The sequence below is a fragment of the Gavia stellata genome, chromosome 1 (assembly GCF_030936135.1).
Source record: "Gavia stellata isolate bGavSte3 chromosome 1, bGavSte3.hap2, whole genome shotgun sequence".
NCBI lineage: Eukaryota > Metazoa > Chordata > Aves > Gaviiformes > Gaviidae > Gavia > Gavia stellata.
Window position 1 is genome coordinate 24338955 of NC_082594.1, and position 19913 is coordinate 24358867.

The 19913-nt window shown below is 39.2% G+C and overlaps 1 protein-coding gene and 2 non-coding genes across 3 annotated transcripts; 1 reads left to right on the forward strand and 2 right to left on the reverse strand.

Moving 5' to 3' along the window:
* The first annotated feature begins 3195 nt into the window (after positions 1-3195).
* USPL1 (ubiquitin specific peptidase like 1) lies at positions 3196-16058 on the forward strand. The gene is made up of 8 exons (XM_009812719.2): positions 3196-3981; positions 4544-4672; positions 5741-6398; positions 8615-8701; positions 9111-9240; positions 10503-10628; positions 11301-11461; positions 12628-16058. The coding sequence occupies exons 1-8, from the start codon at positions 3883-3885 to the stop codon at positions 14514-14516; spliced, it is 3279 nt and encodes a 1092-aa protein (XP_009811021.2). The 5' UTR covers positions 3196-3882; the 3' UTR covers positions 14517-16058.
* Positions 16059-19192: 3134 nt separating this feature from the next.
* TRNAV-AAC (transfer RNA valine (anticodon AAC)) lies at positions 19193-19265 on the reverse strand. Its single transcript has one exon. It is a non-coding gene; the product is annotated as a tRNA-Val (tRNA).
* A 249-nt stretch (positions 19266-19514) lies between these two features.
* On the reverse strand, positions 19515-19588 carry TRNAN-GUU (transfer RNA asparagine (anticodon GUU)). The gene has a single exon. It is a non-coding gene; the product is annotated as a tRNA-Asn (tRNA).
* Between the last annotated feature and the right edge of the window lie 325 nt (positions 19589-19913).

Below are 19913 nucleotides of genomic sequence, written 5' to 3' on the forward strand. Positions count from 1 at the left end.
AGTATCTCACCACCCTCACGGTGAAGAATTTCCTCCTGAGGTCTAGTCTGTATCTACCCTCTTTTAGTTTAAAACCATTACCCCTTGTCCTGTCGCAACAGGCCCTGGTAAAAAGTTTGTCCCCATCTTTCTTATAAGCCCCCTTCAAGTACTGAAAAGCTGCAATAAGGTCTCCACAGGGCCTTGTCTTCTCCAGGCTGAACAACCCCAGTTCTCTCAGCCTTTCTTCATAGGAGAGGTGTTCCATCTCTGATCTTTTTTGTGGCCCTCCTCTGGACCCGCTCCAACAGATCCATGTCTTCCTTGTACTGAGGACTCCAGAGCTGGACGCAGTGCTCCAGGTGGGGTCTCACCAGAGCAGGGTAGAGGGGCAGAATCACCTCCCTTGACCTGCTGGCCATGCATCTTTTCATGCAGCCCAGGATACTGTTGGCCTTCTGGGCTGTGAGTGCACAATGCCAGCTCACGTCCAGCTTTTCACCCACCGGTACCCGCAAGTCCTCCTCGGCAGCGCTGCTCACAATCCCTTCACCCCCCAGCCTGTATTGATACCACCTGACGCAGTTGCAGGACCTTGCACTTGGCCTTGTTGAACCTCATGAGGTTCACGTGGGCCGACTCCTCAAGCTTGTCCAGGTCCCTCTGATGGCATCCCATCCCTCAGGCATGTCAGCTGCACCACGCAACTTGGTGTCATCTGCAAGCTTGCTGAGGGTGCACTCAATCTTACTGTCTAAATCATTGATGAAGATATTAAACAGTACTGGTCCCAATATGGACACCTGAGGGACACCACTCATTACTGGTTTCTACATGGGACATTGAGCTGTGGACTGCAACTCTTTGGATGCGGCCAACCAGCCAATTCCTCATCCACCGAACAGTCCACCCCTCAAACCCATATGTCTCCAATCCTTCACCTTTTCTTTGTTTTCTGTCTTCTGCCTTGTCATCTCTGTAGCTCGTTGGACCTTTTCATAGGCCAATTAAGCTCACTAGAATAGCAGAAAAACTTGTGCTTTACTGCGTTTTCTGCTATTTTGTGAGTTCAGTTAGCTTGTGGAAAGTCTGACAAGGATGTGAACTGTCAGGGAAGGTGGGGGGAGAGAAGGAAGATAAAAGAGAGACTGCCCTATTCTGCAGCAGCAAGCCATTAGATCAGCTCATCTACTCAAGGAAGCATAACCATAGCCTTAATAATTATACCAGATCCATAGCATATTTTGCATTACATTTTTCAAGTATCCAGGATAGAAGAAGGGAAGTAGCATAAATGGTTTAAAACATGACCCAGTAAGCTTGAAAGCACATTCCTGTGTACTTTCCCATCTGTAATGCAGATATTACATGTTGCTACAATGAGTTGTTTCAATACTTGATACAGCAGTCTTTTAATTGGCTGTTTTTCTTGGCAACCGTTGATTTGATGCCCAATTTTCGTACATTGTGCAAAGATCATTAATAACTTGCTGTAATATTACAAATACCGAAATGTGTAGGCAGGCCACTTGGTACCACTCTGCTTATCTAGTACTGGCAGATGCATTTTATTTGCTTGTTGTGTTTATGTCTTTGAAATAAAAGGACAATTAATACTTTTTGTAATGTTAATTATATTCGTAAGTGCAATAAAATATTGGGCTCCAGTACTATAGTACTATTGCTGGGGGATTATAGTTGGGGGAGGTACTGTATACCTCGGAACAGTATTTAAGCTTTAAAAAGAAGAGCAGAAGTAACAGAGAACATAACTGAAAAAAATACTTGCTTTCCTTTTGAGAGGGATGACAGGGAAAATGGACTTGCAAAGAAATAAATATATTTTATAAAACCAAGGCATGCTTAAAAAGAAATTACCTGTAGGTTATTACTGTTACTAACCTTTTTGAATGTGTGTTGTATTTATGTGGTGAGAAATTGCCTGGAGTTCCAGTCATGTGATCTATGTATTTTATTTACTCCGGAGAGCCTAGACTACTTCATGCCAAGGAATTGACTAAAAGTCCCTTGAACAAGTTAGAGACATTTTCTTACTAGCGGTAGCATGGAGAGTAAAGTTACGTGTTTTAGTGTGGTTGATATCTGCACAGCTTGTAATTGTATAAAAAAAAATCAAGTTCCTGGCTAGACTAAGTATATGATAATAGAGTTGAGTCACAGTGTGATAGTCCTATTGCCACTGTGTGAAAAATTGGAGAGCTTGCCTTTCCTTTATAGTCCAACAAGCTTGTATACTTTGAACTAATTCATTAATTTTTACCTTGAGTGAGCCCGGGACCATGCTGTTTCTTGTACACCTTCCAACTCTACTTCGAAAAGTAAACATGCGCTCAAAGGCACATGGGTTGATATTTTTATGTTCTTACCTTCCATTTCAACCATTAGTTTTCTGGGGGTATACTGTCTTTACATGCTGCATCCTGAAAAGTGCTGAATTCTGAAAAGTGCTGCTGAACACATTGAAAGTATCAATAGGACACACCATCATCTCATTTTGACCCTCTCTTAAGTTGCCATTGGGGACTGATTTGAAATGAGTTGTTGCATTTTCCTACTGCACTTTTTTTATTCATGCTCTGTTGGTTTCTAGCATTCTGTCCTGTTCTGTAGGGTCTCTCCTTGCCCAGTATTATAAATGGTTTTGGGTTGAACTGGTATTTACACAGGTCTCCAAGAATGCCTTGGGAAATTTCTTTTTCTGAAAGGAACTATAATCTGAGTCAGTGCTGTAGTGTAAGAAAGGATTGAAAGGACATCATGGTGTGCGAGAGGATGTTATTCAGTGGAAGTAATGAAAAGGGAACAGTCATGGCTGGCTGAAGGAAAGATATAACATTGATGACTTTGCAATTCAGCTTACCTTAACTTCCTCCTGCATATTAAAGAGATATGTATTTATTCCCGTTAGTTCCATTTGAAGTCAGCAGGAGCAGAATTGGGTCCTTGTAGTTCTAAATCTTTGTGTTTTTCTGGCTGATTCAAGGTGTAGTTAGCCTCAGTGCCAGTGAAGGAATGGAGTTAAGGAGCTGCCTTCTGATGTGTACCTGGTTCATACTGAAGTTGTCCTCTGCAAGTGTGTCTGTGTGTATGTGTGATGTGTGATAAAGGCAAAATTTGGCCCCGAATTTGAGAAATCATTTGAAAGAGAATATTCAATGTCACTTGTAAAATATGCAATCAAGTTATATATCGATACTGTGGAAGAGCTTTAGTTTGCTAGAAAGTTTATAACATTGTTAAAATAACATTAGGAGAAGTTTCCAAAAAGTGACAGTAACAGCAGGACAACCTTCTGTAGTTAAAAATTGTCATGTTTGCAGGATAAACTTTTAATAGTTTATTATGCACTAAATTCACTGTTTTGAAAGATGCAAGAGTGGGTGGTTTTTTGTTTTTGTTTTTATTTTTTTAATGTTCCTCAGCAGCTGTTTATAACTGTATGGAATCTTACTGTAGCCATTTTTAAAGAAGTTTGTTCTTTCTGAAGGTTAGATGCAGTAAGCGGAAATGCCCAGACAAGACATCTAGATTTCTGCAAAGTATAGTGCACTTGGAAAATATGTGAGACCTTGTAGAGTGCAAAGAATAGATAAGCTTGTAAATTCATAGCCTAAAGCTGTTAAATCTATTACGTGACTTAATTTAAAGTTTTGAGTTCATAATCTGCACGAGAAAGTAAGTATTTTCATTTAAGAAAATACTCTTCTGAATTAATTCTTACAGAAAATACAGGCTGCATGATTGTTCGTATATTTTTTCCCCGAAATTTAATCTAATTTTTCTTTAATTGTTTTATTCACTTCTTATTTTTCAGGAGTCTTTGAAAAATCCTTAGTGGTCATGACATTGTTACAAGTGACATAAATTAGCCAGTGGCTCAGAATGATGGATACCCAGAAGACTACAAATGGTTTGCAAGTGATTGGAGAAGGGACTGGTATAGGGAAATCGACACTCCACATGGTGGGGTATTTGGGAAAAGTCAGTTGAAACTTGTTTTACATGTGTGCAAAGTTCATATTTTTCTCTGCTTTAAGAGATTTTTAATTGGTCTTAATTTTACAAAAAAAATTTTCAAAATTATTTTCCACGGAAATCTATAACAATGGCGAAAGATTATTCTAAGTAAATCTGTGCCTATGATTTTTTTACTGGCACTATTTTTACAGCTGTTTGCATTCCTATGAAAATCGATTTGTCTTTCAAAGATCTGAGCTTGTGTTCCCTGGCAATAAGTGTCCTGTGGTTTAGTTCAAGTAGAATGAAGTGTTGCATAATTGTGTTGCTAAAGATACCTTATTAAATATTTGAATATTTAAATCAAAAGATAAATTTATTTAGAACACTCTACCATATGAATATATATCTTACAAATATTAAAAAAATGTAGTTTACTTTTTTAATACTGTATTAGGTATTATATTTAGAAGTTGCACATTGGTTTTCTATCTTGGTATGTATGTATGTCTTACCTTGGGGTAATATATGAAATACATAAGTTTATGCTGCTTTTTCTTTCTTTCTTTTTTTTTTTTTTTGTTAGAACTGTAATCCTCTGGAAATAACTGCACATGAGTATTGTCCAGTCTGCAAAGAGAAGGGCCAGATCCAAGTTTTACGGACTTACCGCATTAACTTTCAAGAGTCCATTTTTCTTTGTGGAAATCCTCAGGTATTACACTAATTAACAGTTTTACTCGGTTGTGTAGAGGCCTTTACCTTCAGCAGTTACACCTCTTTAAGTTCAAGATTTTGTTGGTGGTAAGCAGACTGTTGAAATAGGACCCCTTTAAGTCCATATGCTGGATGATGTTTGCCTGTATACAGACAAAAACGTAACTAACCTCTGTGTGTGCAGTGTTTAGGCACAGCTAGCTACCCTAAAGAATTAAAAAGAGTAGATTAAAATGAATAAAGGAGAGTTTTGCTTATGTAACAAGGGAACACAAGCGGCATTAAATAAATCCTTGTACGAATCAGAATAGAAGGCAAAAATTTGATGATCCATGTAACTGATACACAACTCCTGCAGATGCGAGTCTCCCATTTTCCCTTCTTTAAGTCTGGGTAATGCAAAAAGGTTTGTAATTATAATTACAATGTTTTTCTTTTTTAGTTTCTTTCCTTTTAAATTTACCCTTAGCTGGATTTCTGTGCTGTTTAATATTTGAGTTGTGATTTTGCTGCCTCTCCCTTCTCCACTGCTTGTGTATGTGGGGGGGTATAGTGACCATATGGACTGGTGCTCTTAAATTAATAGATATAGACTAGACTAGATATCGGTCTCTGAGTTGCTTTTGCCATCCCTCCCTGCTTTTAAATAACATAGTATCATTCTGGAGATTGGTAATAGCAGATTTGACTATATTCTGGTTGCAGAATAGCTATATATATAAGACCCTACCAACACCTGGTGTAATGCATCGGGCTAGCCTGAAAGATACCCTGCCAGTTTCGGCACCAAAATTGGGTTGTTTTCAGGGGTTGGAAGCCATTTACTGGCAAAGTTGTGTTCATTATTACTACTGATATATTTACTTCACAGTCACTTATAAGACAGCGGTTGGATAAAACACTCTTCCTGTCATACATGTGTTGAATTTATGTATTGATTTAATTAACATTACACTATACAGAAGTTCTACATTCCATTTTAAGAGTATGGTTTGTACTTTTTTTAGCTCTTGTTCACCTGAAATTGCTTTGTGGATTTCACTGTAACTTACTTTCTTTCCTTTAGTGTATCTACCCACTTGGCTATAAACCATTAAACAGCATAATTACTTCTGCTGATTCAGAAAATCATCACATTCCATCTACTCATAAGAAAAGGAGATTGTGTGATATCAGTGACTTTTCTTCTGTTGAATCACATCCAAAAAAAGCAAGAACTAATAATGTCGTAAATGTTGAGAACACTATTAATACAGACCCTGTTGTCAAATGCTATCAGAATAGCTTATGTATTCCCAAGTCAAGCCTACTTGATGTGTTACAAAATGACCAGCAAAAACCTGTTAACAATGTGGAGTCCTACATGCAGAAGGTGGATTTTGAAACGACCACCAACGCTAACAACTCTCAAGAAAGTCCTCCTAAGATTTCTAGTCCAAGAACACAACTCTTGCCAAATTCTGAACTTTGCTCAACAACATCTGAAATTTTGCTCAAAGGTGATAAAAGTTCCACTAATAACACCGATTTATGTCTTCAGTGGAGAAACATGCATAATCTTTGTTGGTTAGATTGTATTTTGTCAGCACTGGTACACTTAGAAACATTAAAATTTGCTCTAGCAGAAGAACATCGTTATGGAAAATGTTTACTCCAGAAACTCTTAACAAAATATAATCAAGCAACTGTGCTTCTGAATAGCTGTAAAAGGAGTAAAGTAAAAGGTGAGTAAATTTAGCTGCTGTTTCTTCATATTCAGACTGATCTGATCCGCTACAAATATGCAGGATTTAGTACAGTGCATTTAAATATGCCTTTGTTCTTTTTCAAGATCACAAAAGAATGAGTTACAACTCATTACCATGAATTTGCAGAGTAGTGTGCTTTATCTAGCAGAATCCTGGTAACCTCTGAAGTTGTTTTTCTTGGGGCAAACGTGCACACTTTGAAAGCATCAAACACTAAGCATCTCTTGAATTTTTTTGTCACATCCCACATAGAGAATTTGTGAATCGTTTATGTAATTGAGCCTTACTTCATTTCGTTCCCCTGTGTTGGTTAACATACTAGGATGCTGTTCTAATCTTAGTCTTCAGAATAATTTCTGTTGTGGTTTATATCCTTGTATAAATGGGCAGTTGGTTTGTCACACCAAAAATAGTAAAGCTGGGAACATATGTTCTCTTCTGGCTCCAGCTGTGCTCATTGAAGGAATGCTTCCCCTGAGGTCTGCAAGCTGTGCTGTGGATGATAGTACTTCCTAATCTGTTTCAGTCAAAATTAGCCAAAGACATTAACCTGGTTCATATTGTCTGGAAAGGTTAGTGGGTACTCACACGTGCAGCTTAACAGGTTGGAGCACTGTAACCTCCAAGCACTGGGGTGGTGATGGGCAGCAGGGGGGCAACCTTCCCGGCAGCACAGCTGGAGTCAGAGGAAGATGTGTCACTGTAATCTGCTAGTATGGCCTTTAATCATTTACTGTGGCTTCAGTTTAAGACTCTTAAACTAAGATCTGTTTTTCTTAGTCCTCTTGAACTGACCCATCAGTGTCATAAGTCTGAACTTCTAAGAGTTCATCTGTTAGAGAATTAATACAGATCTCTGGTTAGCCAGTACCTTTTAATTTTTTTTTTTTTTAATAGACATCCCAGGAAAAGTGTGTGTTTGAATATATAGACTGTAGTCCCAGAACAGCATTAGATAACTTGAAGAATATAATATCTTTCCTGAGAAGAAGAATAGGTGTATCAAAAATGGTTTAATCCACCTTGTCGCAGAGAAAACACAGTATTTTACAGAGGGGAAAAAAAAAAAATCCAAAATGATTTTGAAGTAGTTCATATACTCTAGTCACCAGAAAGTCAGGCTGCTTGATTTTAGGTTTTCAGCTATTACCTGGAAGCCCTCTAACGTCATAGAATCTGTCTGAGATGTGTTTCATTGCTTTCTGTTGTGCTGTGTTTGCAAAGGAGCTCTGGTGTGCAAGAGCTCTTAAATGGGGATATTAGGTGTTGGAATATAGTGTCGTTTGAGATAACTTAAACCTTTTTGTTTCCAGGAATTGCTGCAAAACAAGTAAGTTTATTTGGGCAACAGTGGAGAGGGGATTGGATTGTTGTGGAGAATAGGTGTAGTATTTCTTCTGCTCTTCTGTGTAGTTTTTCAACACCTTTTATATACAGTTGTTTTTAAAAACAATCAAAAGCAATAGAGCTGCAAGAAACTTCTTTTTACCTTTTTTATATGCATAGATTTTATAAGTAATAAATAGTTTCAACATCTGTTCTAAATCCTTCCTTTAATTTGTGCAGGTTATGATCATGGTTGTGTAGTAGAAGTTATGTTCTTGCTTGTGCTTAAATAATGTGTTTGTGTATAAACCACATAACTTGCAAATTTAAAATACGTGCTAAGATGCATAAAGTACACTATTTTAAAAAAATAATTTTACTATTTTAAAGGCTGGTTTAGGAAGTTAGGATATAATCTAGAACAACACATTTAAATGTTTTATTATTAATCGTATAATAGAATGCATGTAAACAAATTTTTGTGCTTTTGATCTTAATGTTTAGGTTTCAAAATCTACTATTAATCTCCAAATTGCCAGGGTTTGTAATGTCTGGTTACATTATCCTTAAATGTTGTGACTGTCTAGCTATTGGTACACACTCTTAGCCATAATTTAAGTCAGGTCAAGTAATTTCTGGTTAGCAGATTGCTGTAAAATTTGTATAACTTCTGTAAATTCTTCTCTGATTTTCAAATTGATGAATACCAAGCATTCGCTATTTTACCAACAACTGTAGGCAAGTATAGGTCAATATGAAAGGCATCAGTTTGCAGAGAATGAGTGCATGTTAAGGGTACATATATGTGTGTGAAAGGGTGGCGGTGTTACACAAATACATGAAGGCATATGTATTTTTTTCTTTAGATGTTCTTCCAAAAGCAGAATCTCATCTCAATGAAATCAGAAACAGAATGTTTACTCAGCTTCAGCCTCAGCTTAAGTGTGAATTGGGTAAGTAATTAGTACAGCATCTCAGTATTTACTTTCAGGAAACTCTACATGTAAAGCCTTGTGTGTCAGCACATAAAAGTACCTATGCATACAAGACAGCTTGCAGATACATTTGGTTTTATTGGCGACATACACATACTGAACAGTGTGATAAGCTGTTTTGTCCCTTGACTAGTTTTGAAGTTTTAGAGAGCATATTCTTGTCTTTAACTGTGCTGTGGTCATGAAATTGCATTGATAACAGCCTAATAACATGGATCAATCCCTTTGCTCTGAGGATTAGAAATACAGCCTTGAAGGGATAACTGGAATTAAAATCGTAGCAGTAAGCTTATCTTCTTCTGTTTTGAAGTACTGAAAGCTGATTTCAAATATTCAGTGACTCCTTTTTTCTGCCCTATTTTTAAAGGTAAGAAGGAGAGTCCAGTGTTTGCACTCCCTCTACTCTTACAGCAGGATCAACAAGCTGAGAAACTATTCTTGCATTCATTTTCATGGAAGTTTGAATGTGAATGTTGTGGCTACAAATACCAGGATCGGTGAGATTTTTATTTAAATAGCTTCTAGATAATTGTTCTATCTTATGTTTTTAAATCTGCATATAATAGTTGATTTTTCTTCTTATCTCCAGGTTTTGTACAGCTTAAGCTTGTTGGTGAAGTTTTACATGATCCATTTTTCAGGCTAGCGGTTGCAAATAATTTACTGCTGTGTAATGTCTTAGGAAACCATATTATCACTTAAGAAAGAAATAATAGGTAACTCTGTGAGTGCCTGGCCGTTCTCACTTTGATATTTTGCTGAGAGTATACAGATTGTTGCACTTCTGAAGAATATATGCCTGGTACACTTTTGCTATTGAAGAATATCTGTAATACTCATTTGGATTACAAAGAATAAGAGATTCACTCACACAATTTATCTATTTTAAAATAGCATTACAGGGAAGTAATTTCTTGAGAATTGATTTAGTTCTGTGTAGCTGCAGGTACAAGCTAGTCATTCAGGCTCTTTTTAGAGTCAGCAGAAAAAGAGACACCTTCAGAAGACAGCTCATTTTACTTGGAAAAAAAAAACTAACCCTGTTTCTCTCCACTCTCTTAGGTTTATACAATAAAATTCTAGATCTCCAGGTGAGATGAGATTAATGCTATCTTACACTGCCAGCTAATGTGTAGTCCTGGTTAATAGGATGTGTTGAAGAGCCATTGTTACATACTGTGTTTTTTTTTAAAAAGTTGAAAAATCTAGGTTAGGTTGAATATAAAGGAAGTCCTTTCTGTGGCTAATGAATGAATAAACTACATTATTTCACTTTAATATCCCGCACATTGTATTTTCATGCAATATAACCTCAGTATAATGTCAGCTCTGAATGTACTTTTTTTTGAAAACAAAACCTTGTACAACATGGATCTGAGGTAATTTGTTACTGCTTCCTTCTCTCCTTGAGATTCTGTATCAGCTAGTAAATTATGTGGACCCTGGTACAAGCTCTGTCTTGTGTTGGGAAGGAAACAGAGATAACATGCTGAGGGAGAAAGAGCAAATAATGTGAAACTGAAGGCCACAAAGCTGCTGAGAACAAATGGTGACTGATACTGTTTGGCAGAACTGAATTCAGTGCTGACTTGGATATGATGCAGTCACAGTGGAATACACACAAATGGCATGAACATGAATAGAATTTGGCTTTGTCATAACCTTTTTGTAACTTTTTTCTCCTGGTAAAGTGTGTATATGTATTGTTTTCTGATGAGCAACTCAACTTACTCTTTTTTTTGTGTGTGTGTCTCCCCAGATTTAGGAAAACACTAACAACATTCACAAATACAATCCCTGATTGGCATCCACTTAACGCTGTTCATGTTGGACCATGTAATAACTGTAGTGATAGATCTCAAAGGAGACAGATGATTTTGGAAAAGTAAGTTTGAATATGTGAACTTGAAAATAAATACCTAAAATCTGACACTTCATTTATTGAATGTATCACTTTCAAAACCAAACTATTATCTTAGGTTTACAGAGATTCTAAACTTTAAACTTGGATAAATATTCACTACTTAAGATTTTTAGATAACTGTTAAATGCTGAAATGGCAAATAGTATTTATTAAACATGAAACACAGAGCAGCATATAACAAGCTGACCAGCACATGTGTTTGAGCCAGGTCGTAAATACCTACTACCAAGTAGTAAATATAGACAACTAATATCCAGTGTCAGCCTTTCTACAAGCCCTGCTGTTGGTGGATAAAACTGTTGTCTGATCATCTGTTTACTAGTTTAGCTTGGGAACAGTGTCCTTTCCTACTGTGGTTATGACAGAGTTGTCTCTTATTTTTCTCACCTTTTCCCCACTCCCAAAATCCCTTATGTGGTGGTGGTTTTTTCCCCTCACGTATAACAAAATGGAATATCCAGTTGGGGTATTCTTATCCTTTGACTACTGTGCAATCTGAGGAGTCCTTTGTGAAAGTAGAATAGTAAGGCCAGGACTACATACTCTTTGAGATGCCTTACTTGTGATTTTTCATTAGGAACTTTTGCCACTATTTTGTTGTAATAAACTGGTTCTTTATTATTTCTTTATTAGAGTACCCTCAATATTAATGCTACATTTTGTAGAAGGCTTGCCCCATAACAACCTGAAGAACTATTCATTTCGGTTTGAAGACAACACCTACCAAATAACAGGTGTTGTTCAGTATCAAACAGAGAAGCAGCACTTCATAACCTGGTCTTTGAATCCTGATGGTAAGAACCATAAATTCTATTATTACATTTCATGAGTCTACATCAAATATTGTTTGTTGGGTTACTGCAATAGTCTCAACAGTCCATATATAATAACAAGGATTTCTTTTGTCTTTGTTCTAAACTTCATATTAAAATTCTGTGAGTAATTGTGGGAACTTTGTTATTCAGGGTGAAGGTTTCAGTTTGGTTTAGCTGATTTATTCAGCAGTGTTCTGTTCTACACTGTACTCACTGGCAAAAGTTATTTGGGTAGAGTTGTTTCCTAAATTTATAGAAAGTTAAAAAAATACAGTTTCAGCATGGCTGTGGGACAAATGGTGTTGGTTATTTTGAAGCCAGATATTAATCAATTCGTGGCTGGAAGTGAGGGAACCTATGAAACTATCAGTATTAATGAAGGTTTTTTTTATTTCTGAACTTTACTGCACCTGAGGGGTGGAAGGCACAAACCCATGTTAGAAACATTATTAGTGGTATGATGGTTGTACCATTAGCAGGAACTCTATAATCAGAGAAGGTGAAAAGTTGGTATTTTGATTCTCATGGTTCTGTAGAGAGAATGGAGTGCAGTCTTATCAAGTGCTCTGACAACATGAAAGTTGTGTAAATCATACTGCAAGAGTTTAAGAAGAAATAGGAAGAGGAAGCAGCTGGGAAGCACCTAATTAGGAACATCCTATACATCATATATATCTATTCTTAAATTCTTAAAGCTGTAAAATATTTGCTCAGGATCTATGAACAACTTGCAGATGATGAGGCAGATTATTAAAATGAGCAGTTTCTCTTAAATCCCCGTGCCTCCCACCTAGGCAATGGAAAGGCAGAGAAACTTAATTTGAGAGGTGGTTCTTCCCTCAGACCTGTGCAGGTATTTTCAGACAAGATGTCAGCATCATTAGCTCAGACAAAAAAAACTTAGCTTTGTTTTTTGGCTGACCTGCTCTGACCTGTAATAATATTGCTGCAAATTCTGCTTGTGTGTGATCTTTTTACAGTGGAAACCTCCTCACTTTCTCAGATGTAATGAAGAACGGTGGGAAAAAAAAAAACCTTTATTTTCTGCCTGTCAGGGGAATGGGTTAATAAAAATATTAGACAAGTGTCTGACTTCAATTTTAAAAGTCTCTGAGTCTCTACACTGGTCGCTATTTATTTTTCAGGAACTTGGCTTGAATGTGATGATTTAAAGGGTCCATATTGCAAGAGACATGAAAGATTTGAAGTTCCTCCTTCAGAGATTCATATTGTTATCTGGGAAAAGAAAACAACCCATGTGCCAGAAGAACTGAATTCACAGTTCCAGAGTAAAAATATTGAAGAATTTCCTCTTGATAGTGTACAGTTAAATTCCGCAGTGTTGCATTGTGGTTTTGATAACACTGTAGACAAAACACCTGCAAAACATTGCAAAGAGGATTCTGTGAGAACTCCAGATAAGAAACAGCAGCGGATAGCTGAGGATGAAACTAGTGTTCATCATGGTTTAGAAAATCCAGCACATGATGATCTTGTAACACTGATGCTTGAAGAAATTCAAGTTGACTCAGAAGGTAAACCGCTGTCGAATGGACAGATGGTGGGTAGTAACCTTGCTGTTGAAATGGGCACACTGCAACAGGGGGAATTAGCTTTTTCACCTAACACTCCATATACAGGAGAGTTTGCTGGAACTAGTCTAGCTATGAACAACAAATGCACATTATATGAAAAATCCAGCGTTTGCTTGCCTGTAGAAGACTTGAACCCAGCAGATACTACTCCTCCTGTGCCCAAAACCCATGACCCTGACCCATCTGACTCATCGTTTGCTCAAAGAACAGATGACAGAACTAATTCATGTAACAGAAAACATAGATTAAATTCAGAACTACAGCTAAACAATAAGTTGTCACCAGTAGAGAATATTACGCAAAAATCACCTGACTTGAAAGATGCAAGCAAAATTGTAGTTAATTCTCAGGTTGCCAATTCTTCTGCTGCCAGTAATTCCTTTCAGCCTTTGCACAAAGACCAAAAACGAGGATTTGTAGGAAGCTGGGTAAAGAAATTATTAAGCAAGAATACTTCTTTTATGCCTTCAAGTGCCTCAACTCTCAAGAATGAGAGAAGTTGCAAAACTCCCTCAATGCAAAAAATAAGTGAAGTGCGGTTGCCGGTTAAGGGAGCAAGTAACTTTGGTGGATTTCAAAGCAGAGGTACAAACAAAACAGTGGTTCCTCAGAGTAATAATACTCATCCTTTATCAAATTTCAAAGGATTTTCTCAAAGTTCTTCTCTTCCAACAGCAACTCATACCACTATTGAAGGTCCAACTTGGAATAAGTCAGGAAGTACGTTGGGTTCCTCAGGTAAAGTGACTCAGTTCCATTCACCTAGCTGTAACTCTGGGAAGGCAGAAGAGTCAGATAGTGACAAAACAAAAAAACTTCGCCTAAAACTGTTAAAAAAACTTAATGCTAAAAAGAAGAAGTTGGCTTCACTGGATAGACTAGCAGTGGAACAGATGAAACATGAAAAACCTGTTAGTGGAGATGTAAGCACCCCATCACAGATTGAATCTCACAATGACAGTGAATTATTGCAGAGCTTTTTAAGGGAACTGCAGTATCAGATTGATGTCACAGATAATGAATCTGAATTTCATGCAAATTCTGTATCAGGGTGCACTAGCCATAATAACAATGATGAAATACTGGCAGAGTTACTGTCCCCTACTTCAACTGTTGCTTCCTTAGAGGCTCCAAAAAGTGGAGATGAATGTATGTACATGGAAATGGTGGATAGCAGTGTTGCAACAACAGCATCTGATGAGAAGACCAGTGTGCCGCATGCAGCAATGACAAGTGAGGACCACAATTATTACAGTCCTGTAAAGGACAGTAATTCAGAACTTCATATCATAAGCAAACCCAGTGTGAAGAAACTTGCTTTTGAAAGTCCTACAAGGGAAGATATCCTTGAAGATCTGTTCTCCATTTCAGCACCAAGCTCAATGGCAGGTGACATAGATTTACCTCATTTTGATGAAACTCTGTTTGAAACTTGGTAAATATTCGGTTTCTTGGTTTTAAGTATTTTTCAATATTATGTATATTTTGAAACAAAGCACTATTAAATTATGTTTTCTAACTAATTTAATTGCACACTGGCTGTACTTGAACAATTTACATTTGAGGTATTTTTTTCTTAAAATTTTGTTGCAGCAGACAAGGTTTTAATGCATTTTATTTTTCTGAGAAGCAGTTATTTTAGCTGTCAGATATGATGATTTTTAATTAAAAGCTCCTGTGAGTCTTAATTTTTGCTGCTTTTAATATGGAAAACTTACCCATATTCTACTGAGTTTGAGAAATAATAAACTTCAGTAGTCTTGATGATGTAATGATGTAAGAAATATTATTTAGGTAGTAGAGATTTATTTTACAGGATCACCCAACTCCTGAAGTCTTTTTGTCCGACATTTAAAAAAAAAAAAAAAAGTACCTTCTGTAATCAGGGACGTTTGCATCCTTTGATAGAAAGATCATTTGCAACACTAAACTCGAGGCTGGTATTCTGTTAGGAACTCTACTCTTTTCAGAATTACTGTTCAGTAAGCCCACCCTCATGTATACACCCCTTGGATCCAAGGAAGGATGGAAACATGCTAGAAATTTTCCTTTTTAAAGTTATGACACGTACTGACTTTTCATCTGGGTAACTGAAAATATAATTTGGCAGAATATTCTTCTGAGCCAGGTTATTTTTTAAGTAAAATTAATAAGATTTGAGCCGGAGTTTGCCGCACTAAGAAAGAATATCAGATGTGACTTTTAGTTATGCGTAGGTGCAAATTCACTAATAAAAGAATTAAAGTTAACTGTAAGTTAGCACCTATTTCTGTTGCCACTAGGAGTTTTTCATGGCTAGAGCAGTGTACTCCGGTCCATGTGTGAGAGTGCCAAGGAAAGGCAAGATCAATAGAAGAAGGTAATGGAAAAGATAGCAAAACAGCAGTGAGTAAGCAGAGGGATTCACATCTTGGTGGTTCTGGATTTGTATAGCTTTCATTTTGCTAGATGGGAGTCTTTTTTAAATTCATAGATGCAGAGCTGAGGGTATTATATGCTAAATTAGATTAGCTGTACATTTTTATTGTACTTTGAAATAACAAGGATTTTATCAGCAAGTCTTTGTTTCAGCCATTTTTAGAGGTATTCTGCATTTTTTTGTTGTTTTAGATCCCAAGTTCAAAACATAAGTCCTTAGTCTTACTTTTCCAATACGTGCAGTTGAACATAATTGTTACTACAAGGCATGGCTACAGATTTAAATGGTCTTGGATTGCTTGGGCCAGGTTCAAAAAGTGTTTGAAAAACTGTCAGTGGCACTGAACTTACCTTGCCAAGCTATTTCTGTTGCAATTACGTGCACGTTTATCAAACTGGCACTTCCGATAATGAATTATTTCATTCTTGAAATATAAGTCTTTGTAAAGAACTTGAGCTCCTTCTTTGTTTTAAATGTTGTAATTGGTAACGTTACAATAGAAAAGAAATCCGTGGATTCTGAATGTAAAGTGCCGGTGTACTGCTGGTGAAGTATTTGCCTGTTTGTGAATTCCCTTATTAAAAAAAAAAAAGTGCTGACCAAAATCAGAGTTTGATTTCTCAGTGAAAAAAACAGGTGTCTCAGCAAGACTTCAGGGGGGTGATAGGATTTTCCTGCAGTTTTCCAACCAGTGGTTTCTATATATGCAAACCACTAAAAAGCAGTGTGCCTCACTACCCCTGACTGCTTGTTGCAGAGGTTTGTTTCCCCAAGCAGTGGGGAGGTGCCTGCAAGTGTAGATACCATCTGTCCAACTGGATAGCAGCTACCTGCAGCTGTGAAGTGGGAACTCCTTCACCACAGACTCGGGACGTGACACAGGGGTGAGTGAAGCAGCGAGCCTGGGGTTGGCGTGATACAGATTGCATAGGCCAACACAAGGAAGAGAACCCACTAGAAGATAAGAAAGTCCTGGTGTTAAGGATTATAATAAGGTTAGTAGTAGAGAAGGGTATGGGGGCACATGTGCTGTGCATATATGCCTAGACAGAAGCAAGCATCTCTGGTCGTCACTGGCAGCACCTTTGCAAATAGGTGTTAGAAGTCCTCGGTCTGCAGCTGCGTGGCATACGGTATGGGTACACAAACGTATAGACGCTCCAAGAGCAAATAGGTAGCACTTGAGATTAAGTATGAAACTAAATCTGTTAGTGCTGCAAGTTCTTTGCTGCCTTTTTTTCTGAAATAGCTAACTAAAGATGATGCTGTGCAGATTTGTCTGTTTCCATAAATGTTTTACTGCTTCTGATCCTGTGCAAGTGAGAATTCAGCTGAGATTGAATGAAAACCCCACGACCACAGAAACTATTTGGAATTTGGTGGTTACTGGACTTTTTGTTTTGAGGCTAGTTTTAAAAGGCAGGCTGGATGATCAGCTTTTTACTTGCCATAAAGAGAATACAAAGTATTAGTTTTCTGTCAATTAGAAATACACCAGGTGGGCATATAGCAAATATGATTAGTGAGCAGAAGTTAGTCACTATTTTGGAGCATAGGGTCAGTTTCCAAAAGTCTTAACGGCTTTGTGCACTTTGAAGGGATTATATTTCACGTTTCTTCACCCCTTGCATCTTATGATCTGATTTGGGAAAGGCACAATTGTCGCACTTGGAGATTTACAGCTTTGGAATTCAGAGTCAGTTCTATGGTGGAAGTAGCATTCTGATTCAGGTCTTACTACTTCATGATATATTCAAACACTTTTTATTAAAAAAGAAAGGGCTGCCTTCTCTCATCCTGCCTACAGTAAACCAGCCCATCTGCAAAGGAGCTGCCTGGATGGATTTTTAGCTGTATACCTGCTAGAGCACTGTTCTAGAAATTCATTGTGGTGCTGATTACAAACCTGATTTTGATCTTGATGGTTTTTCATGGCTGGTTATTGCCATTTATTTTTCTTCCAGCCTTGGTTTTTGCTTTAAATAATTACTCCGTTCCTGACAATGTATCAATGAGAGCGATTGTGTCTTGTCTCTATTCCTGTAGCAAAGCTAAATGGCTGCTGTTCTCCATGTGAGCCCCTTTGTGCTCAGAGCAAAGCATCTTACCTTCTGAGCAGATTGTGCAGCTCTAAGTGTGTGCTGTGCTTTAAAGTCCACCAGGATTCAGTCTTGGAGTGGAAGAGCTTACACTCTAAGTATAGATCTAGGACAGCACGGGGACAGAGCAAGAGGGAGAATAAGGTTAATAGGATTATAAGGCTGATGAAGTTTGCAGCATGCTTAGTTTTACACCGCTATGCGCAAGCACAGCCTAGTTGTTTACGAGAGAGATGCTGAAGCTGCACAGCACAGCAGAACATGGTGGAGCCAGGGGGCACGTGAAGGAGAGCGGATGGTGGGAAAGGAGTGTAAAGAAGTAGGCCTGGCCTACTCGGGGGCCGGGTGCCTCCAGCTTACGTTTTCTACAGAGGCTGAAGAAATGCTCAGGAGATGTTTCTCCCTGGACATGGGTCTATATTACTCTTTTATATAAATGGGGCTTCTGTGATACCCAAGGCAGGGTTTGCGCTAGCTGTAAGCCTGTCCCTGAATTTCCAGTTTAGAAATAGGGCAAGTAGGCAGCACATTAAAATAACCCATGAGCCGTAAGAGTTGGCAATACCCTGGGACACCCGCCGCAGAAGTATCTGGCAAGGAGGCGTCTCCCCTTTCCTCTTTAGAAAAATGAACTTTGGTCCCAGCAACTTGACCTGTCACAGAACCTTTCAATGCAAATGCCAGAGATCGGGAGCTGAAGAATAGGAGAGCCCCAAATTATTTTATATCCCTCTGTTAGTGGACTGTGTGTTCAACCTCTTTGGCTCAGAGAGAGGGTGGCCCATAACTTTTATGTATGAAACACATATTTGAACATTTAAGCAGTGTTTTACAGTTCTTCCGTACTGTAACTCTTTGTGTAGGTTATTTTTCTGTATCCATGTTTTCGCTAGCTTGCTCTTTCTATTGGTGTAGCAGAGCAAGAGATTTAAGTAATGGGGAAAGCTGTGAGAAGTTGTGCATCTGAATTTTCTAAGATAGTATTTTAAACTAGTTCAGTGAATATCCATCTTTTTTCTTCCTTCTGCCTTCAAGCCTTGCTTTGCGATGGGGAGACGAGATTTTTAAATGCTTTGTGCTGCAGCACAATCTCCATTATCTCCAGCCAAAACTTTAGCAGTTCTTGGGCTAACTAACCAAACATCATCTACCACTATGGCTGTTCAGGGGAAAGCAGTGAAAATGCTGTCATTTGGTGGTGGAATCATACTATTTTTGAAGTTTTTGTCCGAAGTTTTCTGATGATGTTCAGACCGTTTCAGCTGAGACTCCTTTCTCCTCCTTTAGGTCATCCCCTCAAGTAGACAAGGGAAACGCCTGTTTGCAAAGGGGAAGCTTGTGCAGGGGAATGAACCAAATCTTCCAAATAACCACCCAGCCCTGCCCTTGCACCGCCCCTCCCGCCTTCGCTGCAGCGCGCAAGCCAAGCCTAGGAGGCAGGTCGCCATCTCCCGCTCCCGAGCGAGGGCGCGGGTGTACCTCATCATGGGGGATGTCCCCCACGCTATGCGGTACCTCCTGACGAACGCAGGCGGGTTTTGAAGAAGGAACCGGGAAAACTGACGTGCAGCAGCGACACGGGACGGAAAAAATATGGTGTTTCCGCCCGGTTTCGAACCGGGGACCTTTCGCGTGTTAGGCGAACGTGATAACCACTACACTACGGAAACTCCCCGTTGGACGCCTGCTTTGTGCGGTCCCTCTTGACCGGAGCATGGCGGCGCGGAACTGCGTGGCACCCGCCCGAGCGGCGGTAGCCACAGGGGAACCTCCTCTCTGCGAAGGGCGAGGCCGTGGAGCTGAAAGCGGCTGTCGAGCAGCTCCCACCGGCATAAAGCGGCAGTGGCCGGATCCAGCCGCCGTGAAACCGGCGCCGCAGGGGAGGAAAAAAGACCCCCGCGCCACAAAAAGTCGCGCTCCGTCCCTGGGTGGGCTCGAACCACCAACCTTTCGGTTAACAGCCGAACGCGCTAACCGATTGCGCCACAGAGACACCCTGTGACCGAGCTCTGCCGAACTGCCCCTGATCCCCGCGGCGGCGGGGGGCGGCCGGGGTGGGGAGGCCGCGGTTGCGCGTCCCCGCCGGAAGCGGCGGGCTGTGCGCGCGCACCGGCGGAGGTGCCTTCGTCAGCCGCGTTGCGAAAGGGCTCCGCGCTGGGAGGAGTGCCCCGGGAGAGCTTCGCTTTGTATTCCTGCCGCCTCTTCTACAGCGCTGTGGGGCGGCGATGGTGGGCTGGGTTTTTCCCTTCGCTCTGGTGTCTGTTCGCTTTCTTAATCTGAAGAATATTCCTTCCCTTTTTCCCCCCGTTGTTTCTCTT

Bases quoted from the DNA above. Each gene is read 5' to 3' on its own strand.
- USPL1 (XM_009812719.2), top strand. From the start codon at position 3,883: ATGATGGATACCCAGAAGACTACAAATGGTTTGCAAGTGATTGGAGAA. The intron at 3,982-4,543 runs GTCAGTTGAAAC...TTTTTTTGTTAG, and splicing joins TGGTGGGGTATTTGGGAAAA to AACTGTAATCCTCTGGAAAT. The intron at 9,241-10,502 runs GTGAGATTTTTA...GTGTCTCCCCAG, and splicing joins GGCTACAAATACCAGGATCG to ATTTAGGAAAACACTAACAA.